General features: G+C 43.9%; 1 protein-coding gene across 2 annotated transcripts in view; it reads right to left on the bottom strand.

Moving 5' to 3' along the window:
* Window positions 1-4,197: 4,197 nt before the first annotated feature.
* The window catches only part of METTL16 (methyltransferase 16, RNA N6-adenosine), a 67,103-nt gene continuing 56,226 nt past the window's right edge, over window positions 4,198-15,074 (bottom strand). For both annotated transcript variants that reach the window (XM_019650502.1, XM_019650501.1), the window contains 2 exons: window positions 13,978-14,151; window positions 4,198-13,850 (listed from right to left, as the gene is read on the bottom strand). In XM_019650502.1, the coding sequence (XP_019506047.1) occupies window positions 13,233-13,850; window positions 13,978-14,151 (792 nt within the window). In that variant the 3' untranslated portion in view covers window positions 4,198-13,232. The remainder of the gene's footprint in view (window positions 13,851-13,977; window positions 14,152-15,074) is intronic.

Genomic DNA, 15,074 nt, shown 5'->3' on the forward strand with positions numbered 1-15,074 from the left:
ATGGGCGGGCAGGACAACACGGCATGGAGCAGCTCCACATGGACACCCCGCACCGCCAGCCTTCTGTTTAAAGGGCCAGTGTCTAGCAGGGTCACGTTAACGGGTGCGGATGGGGCCACTGTGTGAACGGAGGGTGGAACGCCGAGAGGGAAATTCAGCAGTTTGTGCCCTGGCCTATCCTTGACTTTTCACCACCCTTTCCTTTGAAACCAAGCCTCTCTCTTTCCTTCTCCTAAACTCTTGTCTTTGTCCACCCATGTCTAATGTGAGTGGAAACTCCAACTGTGCCACCCCAGAGGCCACCCTGTACTCTCAGGCCCGGGGGTGGGGGTGGGGGTGGGGCGGGTTAAGGCGAGGCACCCACAGCCCGGACCAAGGGGGCGTGGTCCAAATCGGGAACAACAACGTGGAGGGCGGAAGCCCGGCCCTCCCCTTGGCCTGGCCACAGAGGCCGCGGGCGGGACGCGGGGGCGGGGCCTCGTCTCCTGGCCGCCACCGCGCTCGCCGTGAGGGCGGAGACCCCGGCTGGCGCTCTTTACCGCCGCCGCTTCTTTTGCTAGTATTTGGGGGCGTCTGGGGGTACAGTCAGAAAGTTAGACCTTGAGGTCAGCATGTTCAAATCCTCTCATTTTGAAGATAAGGAAACTGAGGTCCAGAGACGAGATAGGACTTGTCTAAGGTCACTCAGTAGTCCAGTTGCTCCTTGCCCTGTAGGAAGGAGCATTTATTCCCTGACCCCACGGGAGACTCTTTTGAAGGCAGTTCTAGAACAGGGCCCCCAATTAGAAAAAAAGTCCTGGAGGAATATCAAGTTGCTCGCACGGGAAGGGATCTGGCCAGTTAACAAATTGTGACTGGGCCCACCAAAATCTTTACCTGAAACCCTACTGTTCCACTTCGGTGGAGGCCTCAGAAACCCCACTGGTACAGTTAGTAGTGACAGGCATAGGCCGGTTGAAGGCATATTAGGGGCACCCTGCGACCCCTCGGTCCTGACCCCAGATTCTTTCTTTGCTAACTAGTACGTTGAGACAATGCCATTTGGGTTCAGGATCCCACAGCCTGGGCTTCGCTACCATACAACGCCAGAAAGCAAACCTTTATGACAGCTCAGTGATAGTCCACCTTGATAATCCATCCCATTCCATCCCCAGTGCCCTAAAGGGGTATGTCCCATTTTGGGGGACTAGAGGGGAGCTAGATGCATTGAAAGCTGGTACAGGTGTATGCTTGTTGGCTTTGCTCCTTACGTTTGAGAGCACAGTGCATCCTCAGCAAAGAAAATCTGCACAGATCCAAAATCAAGAACATAGTGAACAGGAGGAAGGGGGTGTTTGCCAGCACCATCTACAGAGGGCTCTGACCTTTGCACATTTAATGCCCCTGCATCTGTAGCTGAGCATGGAGGGCCCTCACACACAGAAATGCGTGGGCACCACTGTTTATGATGAAGCTGGAAAGCAACAGCGGATTAGAGGACAAGAGCCCAGTTCCTCTGCATGGGATGAATGAATGCCCTTTCCCGGTGAGGCTAATCTGTGCTGGTCCTGACAGTGCTTCCTTTATGGTGTCTGCCACCTGCTCCCAGTGTGGTTGGGCCTGGCCCACTGCACAACCAAGGAAAAGGGGAAGTTTAAAGGCAATATAGAGGTGTGTGTGGCGGGGATGGGGGTGGCTAAACAGTATATAAGGTATATATATTAGTGACCTGAAATAATGTTATTGACCAAGTTCTCAATTTTCTTTGGGGTAGCGCTGTACCATTCTGCCCAGTGGCCCAGGATCCTCAGAGCTACATCCAGCAGTACACTTCTGCCTTTCTCAAGCAGTCATGGCACTCATATAGCTCTTGAAGTCTCTTCTAGAGGCTGAAGTACAATTTTTCTGACTCTTCTTGTCAGGGACAAGCTCGATCACATTAAGAAGGCACCACGCTGAAAAGCAGTATTCTGAAGACAGCCTTTTCTTCAGGGGTGGGGAAGCAAGAGATAAAAGTGGGGTGAATCAAATGCCAGTCTCTACTTTGCCCCCAATACCCCATCTGCTCCTGAGCTTAGAGGAGATGCTTGCTATTTAAAACATACAGCCTTACTGGTTTCACATGATCATCTGTTTATTTGGGTCATGTGGGGACAGTAGCCAGGGATGTTAGGCAAATGTGAGGGTTTAGAAAGGAGGCTTTCTCTAGGCCTGTTGTTGCCTACAGAAACCTGAAAATGATCAAATAGAACTGCTCACCGACCAAGGTTTCCCTAGTTGGGGAGTGGACAGTGAGGAATGGACACATATTTCTATAAGAGGGGTGAGTGGGGAATAAAAGGAGAGGGGAATGACTAGGAGGGCTGTTTAACATTTTAGCCCCAGTTTCCTACTCCAAGTTGTTCTAAAGTTGATGGCTTCTAGGTGCTTAGTACTTTTGGACACCTGGACCATCCACTTTCTCATGAGATTTCTATTTTCAGTCTTCCTTTTCAAGTTTTGTGCACTCCAATGCCCAATTCAAATTCCTCAATTTTTTAATATGCCAAGCTAGAGACATTCCCTAATGAGACTGTCTTCCATCCTCCCACCATTCACCCCAACAAAGCTTAACATATATACACAACTCCAAGAGCAATGAAAATTAGTTCCTTGACCCCTACAAAGTTTAAGGAATGAGATGGGAGAAAGGTGTGAACCTAAAATTACATGGATTCACACTAGATCCCAGATGTCCTAACCCTTCAGGCCTGACTTCTCGAATTTTACAAGTGGTTTTAGGGAGCTTTGCACCTATCATAATTAAAACCAGAGGGAGAAAGTCAGTTATAAGATTAAGAAGGAACAGAAGACTAGTACATTTAGGGACACACCAGACAACATTCATTTAACAAATATTTATTGTGTGCCTAACATGTGCCAAGCACTGGGCTAGATATCCTTGTAGCCAAGGCCAGGTGACCTTTGGTAAGAGTGGGGTAAAAGGTCACAGTGCAGAACTCAACTCCATATAATACCTGGAAAAGATTAGCTTTGCTTTCTACCACCATGCTAGATGTAGCACAAAAAATCATGACTATACAAAGACCCATGAAAGCACTGAGATATTCATTTTAGAAGGTTAGGTTCCCAGATAATCATATTTTTCTTTTAAAAGGGTATAAGAAAAAATTAAGTGGATTTAAGATTGGGTTAGTCAACTGAACCTGATTCCCGACAAGCCCACTCTGAGTGATGAGCAGGATTTTGAATGACTTTAATAGAGGTGTATCCCATAGGGTAGTCATTCAATCATCAGTGAAGTGGGCTCTCCAGAGCCGGAAGTTTCCACTGGAGTCTTCCTCCACTCCTTTTGAGTTGTCAAAGGACCTCTCCTGAACCTACAAAACAGGTACAATCAAGTTTCACCTTCCCATTCGTGTACTTTCCCCTCTTCGTTGCCTCATATGATGCCACAGCTGAAGAGTGGAGATCACTTGGTCCAACCTCCCAAGGGAAGGTGTCTTATCTAAGGTCACAAAGCTGCTTAGTGTTAGCAGGGATGAGAGGTGAGAGGTGGCCTGGTTCTCCTCTGACTGTGTGAAACAGCCCAGCTGGGCTAATGAGTCCGGAGTCCTTGAAGACCTCACAGAAATGGGTGATGATAGGGAGATAACTTCTCCCTTCCTGTTTAAGACAGAATACTCATTAACTTTGCCAAATGGTGCTCAGTAAACAAGCTTGGTAGATGAGTGAGGAGGAAAGGAAAGAGAATCAGACTTAGAATCCAGGGACTCAGAGGACCTCAGAGGACACTGTACTGCCTCAGGCCACTCCGAGGATATTTCAAGTTTCTAACTGGGCCTGGGTAGATAGCCATTTCTCACCGGAGCTTATGTCTGGCCTAAAAAGGTGACTGGGGGAAGGGGTAGATTTTTATCCAGGCAAACGCCCTGGGTGTGGACACTGAGTAATAAGGAAAGAAATGCAGTTCAAAAGCAAAAAGGGAGGAGCCATTCTGAGCTTTTCTGAGAAACCAAAGAGGCTAGCTAGCCTCGCTCTGCAGCAAGAGAGATGGGAGCTGTGGATGACTTACCGACTTTCCCCCAAAATAAGACCTAACTGGAAAATAAGCCCTAGCATGATTTTTCAGGATGTTCATAATATAAGCCCTACCCCAAACATAAGCCCCAGTTAAGTTCGTCAGCCAGACATGACTGTTTGAATAAATGTAGATTTTTGTACATGAATATAGATTGTTGGAGCAAAAATTAATATAAGACCCGGTCTTATTTTCAGGGAAACACAGTAGGAAGGACGAAGCCGATCAAAGTGGAAAGGCACAAGGGAAAGGATGAAGACTTCAGTTACTCCTCTGAAAAACAAAAAGAGGTGGCTTTAGAGTAAATTAATTCAGGTCATGGGAGTGAGACTGGGCAGTTAGTAGAGAGGTGAAGTCTTGTAATGTGAGTCAAGAGCCAGCTGGATCAGTGAGGGTGGGGGAAGGTTGATGATTGGGAAGGCCCCTCCCAGGGCACAGAAGCTGGACTGAAATCAGTGCCCTACAGAAAGGACTAAGGTCTACTGTCCCAGCAATCCAAGCTCATACCTAAAAGCAAAGCTGCAGGGTCAGCTTTAAAACCTAAGAGATCAGCTACCTTCGCTATAACAGAAGACTATGTAAAGCCCGGAGCAGTGGCCTGTCACTGGCTAGACTGCCAAGATCCATGGCTCAGCTCCATGCCCGCAATCAGATTTCTTACCAAGGCCCCAGGGACAACTGGGAGAGTCTATACTGAGCAGTGCTGGGGACACTCCAGGGCCACATACCAGCCTGTGTCTCTCTTCCCACTTCCAGGATGGGGTCTGGGATAGAACATACGCCTACCCTCCAGCCGCCAGGCAGCTCAAATCCCTGTTCCCATTACAGATACCTCAGATGGCAGTGCTAGAGCTTACCAGTCATCTCTGTGATGAGTTACTCTGCTAACGCTGAACCATTCATTAAATACAGTTAGGTCCTTAAACCTCACACCATATATACCAACATAAATTCAAGTGTTAAATGTAAAACATAATGCTAAAAAGAGCCATAATAAAATATAGGCAAACATTTTTCTGTTCCAAGGATGGTGGAGGAGGTTTCTTCCCATAAAGGCAAGCAAAGAAAATATAAAGGAACAGCATGATAGATTTGATTATATAAACCCTCTAAAAGCTCCTTAACTGTGAAAACAAAACAAAATCACCATAAATAAAAGGAAAAGGTAAGTGACAGAATGGAACAAAATACTGGCAAGAAGTGCCCTTGCAATTCAATAAAAAAAGAAAACTTAGATAGAAAAGTGAATACAGAACACAGTTTACAATTTATAAAACAATATACAAAATAATATAAACAACACAAATATGTGGAAGTTATAAGAAAATGTTTGACTTTGCCACTACCATAATAAAATTAAAACAATGAAAATATTCTTGCCTATCAGTTAATAAAGGGTTTCTAAAAATTAGTCTTCTAGTGCTCTCACAGGTGTGGTGAAAACAGGCGCCTGTGGAAATGTAAGCGAGGCACAACCTTTTTAGTGAGCAAACTGCATAAAAGGTTCTTTATAGGGCCGGCTGAGTGGCTCAGTTAAGAGCTTGCTCAAGAGTGCGAGCTCTGAGCAACAGGGTCGCTGGTTCAATTCCCGGCCCGAGCTAAGCTGCCAACGGGTGGCAGGATAGCTCAGCTAAAAAAAAAAAAAGGTTCTTTATAGAACCTTTAAAAGAATCCTATCCTTTGCTTCAGTGATTCTTATATAAATTTATGCTAATGCAATAAGAAAACATAAATATTTTTATAAAGATAGTCACTAAAGCATTATTTACAATAGTGAAAACCAGGGGACCTAAATTTCCAACAAGTTTAGTGAAGTGACACTCACAATACGGCACGTGAAGAAAACAGGGTTGTTAATAAACGAAAATATTAACAGTGGTTGGCTTTGGGCAGTGTGATTGCCAGTCATTTTTATTTTCACAAGTTTTCCAACACAAAATTTATGTGATAATCAGACAAAGGTTATTATAATATGTTGCTAAGTGGAGAGAAGGTTATAAAACCTAATATACAGTACAATCCCCATTTGCTGTTTAAAAATATATAAGCATATAAAAATGAGAGATAAAATGTAAAATAACTCCATTTGAGTAGTGGGATTGTAAATTTTTATTCATTATTTTCAAAATTTCTTATCATGAAAATGCATTACTTTTGTAAAATGAAATTATATTAAAGGGGAAAAACAGTTCTCCCGTGCTTTATCAGGAAGGGCCTCGTATTTCTCAATCTCAACTAACTTGACCTGTTGCTGTAGGTCTACTTCCCATCCTAGTCTTTCTTTTGAAAGCTCTCCCATTTCACCCCCGAAGTCAGATTTCATGCTTCCCCGAAAAATCTATCTAAATCTGCTCTTTGTGATGCTTAGCTCTGCAGTTCCCCAGAAATGGTTCCAGCTACCCTTCCAAGCCAGGTGAGAGATGAAGAACAGCACTAAGTAAGCATGGAGAGGCGGCGCTGGATCTGGGAGATGTTTCTAAGGTGGAAGATTTTAGTCCCTGGTGGTGAAGGAGATGAAGGAGCATAGATTTCTAATCTGGACAGCTGGATGGTGATAAAAAAATATAAGAGAGAAGCAGGTGTAGACAGTAAGCCGAGTCTGACACAGCCGTGGTCCCGGGAGAGATGTCCAATAGGTGGTTAGGTACCCGCATGAGGGAAGTTCAGGAAGGTCTAGATTTGGGCATGATGAGTGTAGAGGTGAGCAGTAGTTTGAAGTCATGGGAGTGGATGAGGGCAGCCATAAGTGGAAGAAAAGGGCAAATACGCCCCATGGACAGAATCTTTGGGATTCTCCCTTTAAGAGATGAGAAGAAGTCTAAAAAACGAGTGTGGGCAGCAACTACACTTCAGTGGCTGAAGTAAACAAGAGTTAGGAAAGTGGAGGAAGCAAATAGTAAGTTCTACCACCCAGCAGAAGAGATCACAAAGTTATGGCCTACCAGGTGTTTATAAAATACTGAATTAGTTGTCAGGATTAATAATTACGTGATTTTCTCATAAATCTGGATTTCTGGCTTCCCTCAAAAAACAAAAAAAACAAAAACAAAAACAAAACCAAAAGACCCAACAACACTGGGCACCTATGTTTGCAGGGCGATAACCAGCAGGAATTGACTCAAAGCTACTTCCTTTTAGTCCCAGTAGGAGCCCCATCCCTTCTTGCCTGGCCCCTGGGGTAGGAGAGGAGGAAGTCCTGCACTTCCCCTTGTGAATAAAAAAGTCCTTATTAGTGCTCATCTAGAGGTCACTAAAATACAAGTTTGGTCCATAATACCCACCTTGGGCCCTGAAGGCAGGAATCCTGGGACAAACACATCTGAACTGAGGATCCTATCGGACCAGACTGGGAATGTCCCTTCCCTAGCCAACCTGTGGGAACAGGCCCTGCCAAGGCCCACTGTCCCGGGCCTAGCACTGATCTCTGGCTTGCCTTCTGGGCAGCAGCAGCAGCAATTCATTTCCCTAGGGGCTGACGAGCTGCTAGAGCCAGCCAAGTCCCCCAGCTGGGAATTTCCTGGCTCTGGTTTCTAGACTCTCGGGCCACACTCCCTGAATGGGTCTACCAGATGGCAGGCAGCCTTTTCTTTTCTCCAGATTTTGAGTTCATTCACCCTACCAAATACAAAATTCTATGATGATTTGGTAGCATAAATTAAGAAGTAATTATAAGCAATCTCACCTATTAAATCTTGCTCATCGATCATAGGCTGGAACATAATATTACCTTAAAGTGCTAAATTGCGAAGCTGGGTAAGAAATGTCTTTTCTCTCTTCCTTGTGTCACATAACTTAAGTCTCCTTTTCCAGAGTTAGATCAAACAAGCCTGGAAGTCTATTTCCATCCTAACTGTAGCACTTGTTCCAAAACTTGAAGATTGGTACAAGATCCCTCCCTGTCTTGGGTCTCTGGGCCTGAGTTCAAATCCCGTTTCTGTGACTTACTTTTGTGAATAACCTTAGGGCAAGTCACTAAAGTTCTCTGAGCTTCCATTTCCTTAATCTATCACACAGGGACACCACACCACTTTGCAGGGTTAATAAATGAGACAATTTATATAGAAGACAGCCAATCAATACTGGTTCCCTGTTCGTCTCTCCAGTCCATGGAAGCTTGGGTTTAGCTCTTGGTCAAAAAGTGGCAGTTTGCACCTGCTATTATAAACTCGAGGTCTCGGCCTTTTCACTGGAGTTTATTGGTAGAAGGTTTTCTAACTGAAGTCACTAACTCAAAGAATAAGAAGAGATGAACAAGTTGAGAAGCATACTCTTTGTGTATGTACTCTTCCAGCTGTTTTAGTACTTCTCTCGCTTAACTGCTGCTGCAACTCAGTGAAGCAAGAATTCCTCATCTTTTCTGAGGGAAAGGCTTAGCGAAATTGGCTGACCCAGTAAGTGGAACTGGAAGGTAAACCCAGGGCTGATGGACTGTGAAGTCTGTGCTCTCTTCTGTTTCTCATTCCTCTAGGGTGGCTGGAAAAGCATCTGGGATTTAAACATCCTTTGTCCTCTTAAGAACATCATACACAAGCCCATTCTGCCAAGTTCACCGGCACTTTCTGGTCCATTCCTTCTTATCTCAGTTCCCTGGCTCATAATAGTGATCCTCCACTTTCCTGAGGAGAGCCCAGAGTCCCTGATGTTTCTGCTTGAGCTGACACAGGCAGACAGACTACACCTCAAAGGGCATTCGGCAGTACAAGGCCTTCCCTCAGTCACAACACAGCCCCCCCCCCCGGAGTAAAAGCACAGCCTCCAAAGGCAGCATTAGCTGTTCCAACCAGCAATTAAAATATAAACTGCTGTTTTAGTCATTTGGGTGAGTCACAGCAGAGGACTTGAGTGTCTTTACAGAGCAGAGTCGGAACTCTGACATGTGTGAGAGGCCCTGCTGCTAGTAGGGGAGCCCCATGTAGGGCTTTCTAATACTGTGTTGGCACAAGCACCAAGAGGTTTGTACTTGGGAGCATTAGAAACGTTTGAGACCATCAATGCCCTGCTCCAGGACCGCAGCCAATTCATTCCACTAGTAGGCCTCTTTCAAGTTTTACTGGGGTTACTACTGCTCATTTAGCAAACCAAAGCTCCCAAGCACCAACTTCCCTAAAAAATATGGTCGGTCCTTTTCCCAGGGGTGCCTCGTGATGGCTGTAGAGCTGCTGTACCTTTGAGGCTTTCCTACTCCCAGAGGGCTCCTTAGCTTTCCAAACTGGACCTTCCTCCTCCTAATGTGCAAATCTGTTGGGTGGCCGGCCACCTGTACCATCGGATTCTGTGCCATAAAATTAAAGGAAGATGAAACTTCTCCTTGAGTCACACAGACCCCCAGGTCAGCAAAATACACGCTCTACACAGAAACACCCCTTGTGGGACAGAAGGCCCAGCTAACTGTGTATATAATACACACAAGACAGAACCAACTGTGCCAATTTTTGATGTAAACAACATATTACATGCATGCTAGTCAGCCAGCCAGATAAACCAAAACAAGAATTAAAAGACAACAGAACATTGAAAACAGTTTCTTTCTTAGAGCTCTCTATATTACTCTTCCTGGAACATAGAGTAATATAATGAAGACATCCAAGGCTTTTGAAAAGTTACTGTTTAAGATTACTAAACATCCCCATCTAGTACCCCATTTAACTAGATACCAATAAAAAGTTGACCCAAAGGACTGACCCAACCTGGATATATTCTAGAGTAGCAGGACAGATGGAAAGAAAAGAAAAAAATAGTCAACTGGGACCATAAAGAAACATAAATAGGTTGAAAGATTATGCCCAGATAAAAAGACCATGGGATAGATTTTTAATTCTTTATACTTTTATTTTTCAGATTTTATTTATGTGAAAATGTACTTATTTACATAAAAATATTTATCTGGGTAGCAACCGGATATTTCAAGAAAATACCAAGGACACAATTTTATCCATTCCCACAGTGCAGTTAAGGCGCTTGATAAAAGGGCCGCAAGTGCCCCCGTGTGGCTGCAGAGGAAAATGCTGTGGTTTAAGTAAGATGGAGGGGCTACTCCCTTCTTTTAAGAGGCCTCGGTTTTCCACACCTTGCAGTTTTATTACCTGTCAGGGCTTGGAAGTTGGTGTGCTCACATGGTATGCATTGATTTCTATCTAGAGGAGAGGTTTCATGTCTTACATAATATATACTAAAGTTTTAAGTACTCAATATGAACCCCTAAGATTAGCTGAAACTACCGCGGAGACGCCAACCCTGCTAGGATGTGCGGCAGTGCTTTGGTAAGTGAGTAAGTAGTCAGGAGAGGATGCGGATAAGGGAACCAAACTGTTGGAAGCACAGCAGATTCCAAAGAACAAAAGCAGCTTTAGTCCTCCTTGGAAAACAAGTGCAGCTTCTGTTCCCACTTTAGTTATCAGGAGATCAGAAGCCAGTGCCAGGGACCAGGATAGGATTTAAGATAATACCACAAATATTTAATTCCATACCAATCCATCAACATGAACTTGACCTCCAGACATTTAAGGCAAGTATCCTTCAACCTTATGATACATGGTCAATAACCTATTTCTTTAAAAAGAAAAAAAAATCCTTTTCCCCCTATGCCAGAGGTTTATATATGCTATCAAGTATCACATAATTATAAAGTATATGCATAACTACAAGAATTTTTGGATGTCTTTTAAAAATGTTTTCAATGTTCTCTCATGAGATAGAAATAAACTGTTCTTCTCAGAAAAGGAAATGAAGACATCCAAATGCAAAGAAGGCACTCACAGCTCTAGTAGTGGAAGCTACCCCGTCACATACTTTTCAAACTCTAAGGACATTAACTTAAAACCTATTAAAACCTCTTCCATGACACCAAGCCTTAAACCTGGGGCACTGAAACACACAGAGACACAGTTACACAGTAACTGTGCCTCCAGTTACACAGCATTTTCTCTGGGAATCTCTCTTAAGTACCTACTAGACTTAAACAAAGGCTAATATTGTGCCTGAAATGCATTTTGAACAGGCAAGGAGTGTAAATAAACACACTACTGTTATCATGTGGAAAAATACTTATAAGATGTTAAATGAAAAAAGCAGAATATAAAACTGAAATAATAAAAATAAAGAAAACATATCATGAAAGCAAAGAAAGCATAGCACAGCATGAGTAGACCAAAGGGAAACCCACACAATCACATACCCCATCTAAAGAAGGAAATACTAAAATACCAGTAGTGGTTGTGTTGGAGAAGGTTGAGACTTTGTTGCCATTTTCTACCTCCACTTTTCAAAATTTTAATGTGCACCTGCTACTCTTTTTTAATGAAGCAAACAATACTTACTATTAATTAAATGAATAGTTGCCACCTAACTCAATTATCCTAAAGTTCTATCAAGATAGAAACTTAGGTTTGGGTCTGGCATATGACTCCAATGTGTCATCTGAGGTAAGTAGGGCAGGACAAGGTGGGTGGGTACAGCAGGAGGAGGACCCAGACAGGAGGATGCCACAGCCATGGATTGGCTCAGTGCGACCCTATACATTGGTTTCCTCATCCTGTCAGATGAGAGGATGGACTAGAACAGTAGTTCCTAACCTCAGTGGGTTACTGACCCCTTTCTCTAAGTCAGGAACCTTTCTCTTCAGGCGCGCGCGCGCGCGCGCTCACAGAGCTTTTGGAAACCATCCAGGAGGTTTATGGATTCTCTAGAGGGTCGCAGACCAAGTTAAGAACACTGATTGGTTAATATGTTATCTTCGGCAGCTCTGTCTCCACTGCCACAGGGAGGTATAATATGGTCCTATTTTCGTTTCCTGTTTCTTTGCTGAGGGCCTGGTCTTGCTGCTGCCAAAATATGCCAAGGTCATCAGTACTCTGCCCTAACCAATAGCCACCTTTCACAAGTATGGCTTAGTTACTCAGCCCGTCTTCCTTGCAGATAACAAGGAGTTCTGGCACCATCCTCAAAAATTTCAGTCTAGAAAGAACCCTAAGCTGCTGGTATAAAATCAGGCTGTGAAAGTCAAGCACAGCAGAGGGTAACCGAAATACCATGAAAACAACAACAAAAAAGAGAGAGAGACTCCTTTTCCAGAGGCATTCTGCAGAGCCCTGACACTCAAATTAGAAACATGTTTTAAGAACACGATTACCCTGGCCTCAGAGCTCTCCTATGCTAACAGGTAAGCACAGAGGGGATAACAAAGGAACCCACAAAAAGAAGTATTTGATCAGCTACAACTTATATGCCAGTAATGAGAATTTCTTAAGCAACCTACTACATATAACTATCTCACTGCATTTCCTATTTCTATAATCATTTACCCATTCAAAGCCAAGAAAATATTTTCCCCAATCACAGGGGGGTTCAAATACGATCAACAGTTTTCAATTCTGAATACTCTTATATTAAAAACAAAAGTTCCACTTCACATGTAACACACTAGTAAAACTGCTACAAAACAGTACTTTCAACAGGTTGGAGGTAGGGGTATGGCTTCCTTCTGTTGTGTCTCTCAGTTACATCTGGGAGTTTTGCTTACCTAATTCTGTTTCTGAAATGAGCAACATCAAAACAGCCATGAGTTGGGAATGTGAAGGTTCCAGGCACTCCCCAGACCAGCCCTTCTTCTGGCACTGCTAGTTATCTCTCTCCGACATTCCCACCACCTCCCATCAGGCCAGTTCTTTCCTCAGGACTGACAGAGGAGTAATCAAGCTTATGTACCCAGAGAGAGTCTTCGGTCTTCAAGGCAACCGTAGAAGAGGGTACAGGGCCCAACTACCTCCATGTGGGGAAATGAGAAAACTACCTCTCCTCCAGAAGCAACCGTGAGTGACAGAGAAAGCACGAGGCTGTGTATAGTTCTGGCCCAAACCAGATTCCAAAAATAATCCTTTTGGCCTCAGAGAAGCAGTCTAAAGCTAAGGTGATCACTTTAAGTCAGGTTTAAATCCCTTATGAGTTTTCTGATGGCTTTCTGCTGATGCTGATACCCACAATTCTTCCTCTTGAACTACCATACTACAATGCCCTGTGACTTTAAAAAAAAAAGGGGGGGGGAGGTTTAAAAATGGATTAATTTGTTTTGATTTTTAAAGATAATTTCTAATAACACTACCAATGGCAGAATTCCTCTTGCCACTCCACAGCAAGCTGCTTTACAGAACTTCCCAACCGTGCAAGAAGTCTGGAGTTAACTGGCAACAAGCCTGAAAATTTGGTTACGTATATAGGTACAAAGCTGGTTCATCAAATCCCTGTTCTGGCCCTCGACCCAATGCATTTCAACCAAGGCGTCATCTACCTCCTTCTTAACGTTTATCAGACACTTGAATAGGTAATGTCCGGCCACTCCTTGGAGATGGTTCCCTTTTTCAGACACTGGAGGGCTGAACTGCTCAGAAGCCTCTCGGTCCTCGGCTCCATTGCTAGAGCCTTTACAACTTTCCAAAACCTCCATCTCTCCCTTTTCCTCACTCCTTTCATCTTCCATAGGTTCTGGGTTTTCTTCCTGGGAAAGCGAGTCCTGGTTTGGGCCAAAGCCCTCAACAGTACCAGACTCGCCTTCCCACAGAGCAGGCCCGCACAGGGCACTTTCCTGGGGGCCTGGGGCCAGGTCTGGGCCAGGCTCTTTGGGAGTGAACCTTTTCTCTTCCAAGGCTTGGATGACGTCCTCAGGAGCACGGGGAACTTCTCTCAACTGTCTCACTCGTTCTCTTTTCTTTCTCCTTAAATGAATCCAGGAGTTTTCTACGGCTGTTAGGAAAAGGCTAACTTCCCCTTTTCCACAGGGAACTCGTTTATGCTCAACCTATTTGGAGAAAAAAAACAGAATTTTATAGGAAATCAATTTTCTACCCTCAAAACTCCTTTAAAAAAGAAGAAAAGAAAAAAAGAGATTATCATAAGTACTTCTTCAATGTGCGTAACCAGGTTACCTTCAGATCGGTGAGAATTTTTTCAATCCATGTCGTCACAACTACTATGCCTTCCACTGTCTCAGAGCCCAGAGGCGATGCTTTGAGGGATAATTCTTTCATCACAGACTCCAGCACCACAAATGTAATGGGTTTCCTTGGCTTCTCTAATTTTCTTCGCTTACTTGGTGGTGACTGAAAAAAAAAGAAGGCAGGGGAAACTTATCCAAACAATTAAATCCCATGCATTATAAAATGAACTCAGCTAGGGAAATTTCCATGACTTCTGCTACCAATTACACAGCACTAAAAACACAAAGACCTTTCTTTGCATGTTTAGTTTTATTAAAACAACCCTGAAACATAGGGATCATCATCTCTGCATTTTACAGAAGGGAAAACTAAGATACAGAGAGGCTTTGTAACCAGCTCAAGGTCACACTGCTACTAAGTGCAAACTTGGGATTTGAACCCCAAACCCAAGTTCTTTCTGCCATACCACGTTCCGGTGTTCTGGCTATCATCAGTATGGAACTCCTCCAATGACTAAATATCCTTGATCAACCTGTTGTGCCCCCAGTAGGCCTGTGTAATTAATTCCTTCATCGCAACTCAAAGACCCTGGGGGCACCGTGTTCTTTTCTATAAAGAACTGCACAGCTTAAAAATCACCGACTTGTAGTCTGAGTTTATATTTGCTGAGGCTTGAAAGAAAGCGGCTGGTGAGCCCCAGCTTGTGAGATCACATGCTAGGAATGACCGGGGCACTGAGATCACATGGGCAGCAGAGGAGGACTGCTGCATCTTGGCTAATGAGTCAAGCTAAGCACTGCCCCTCAACTGGGGAGAGAGGACACCAGTGCCGATGAGAACAATGGATTTGAAAGCTGGTTCCACATAATTCAAGATTGCCATGTTTCTACTTCAAGTTTGGAAAGTGAATTATACTCTATCCACTAGAGGGACTCAAGTTCCATTTTGAAAACCAAATGACACTGCTGTACTTAAAATTTGTTTCTTTAAAAGTAAAAACTTGCTAAATTTTTTCATGACTCTTAGCTAAGACCAGATATATTATGGACACTTTAAGAGACAGGCTTGTACTTGTTAACAAAATT

This window comes from Hipposideros armiger, unplaced genomic scaffold (genome assembly GCF_001890085.2).
Source record: "Hipposideros armiger isolate ML-2016 unplaced genomic scaffold, ASM189008v1 scaffold_141, whole genome shotgun sequence".
NCBI lineage: Eukaryota > Metazoa > Chordata > Mammalia > Chiroptera > Hipposideridae > Hipposideros > Hipposideros armiger.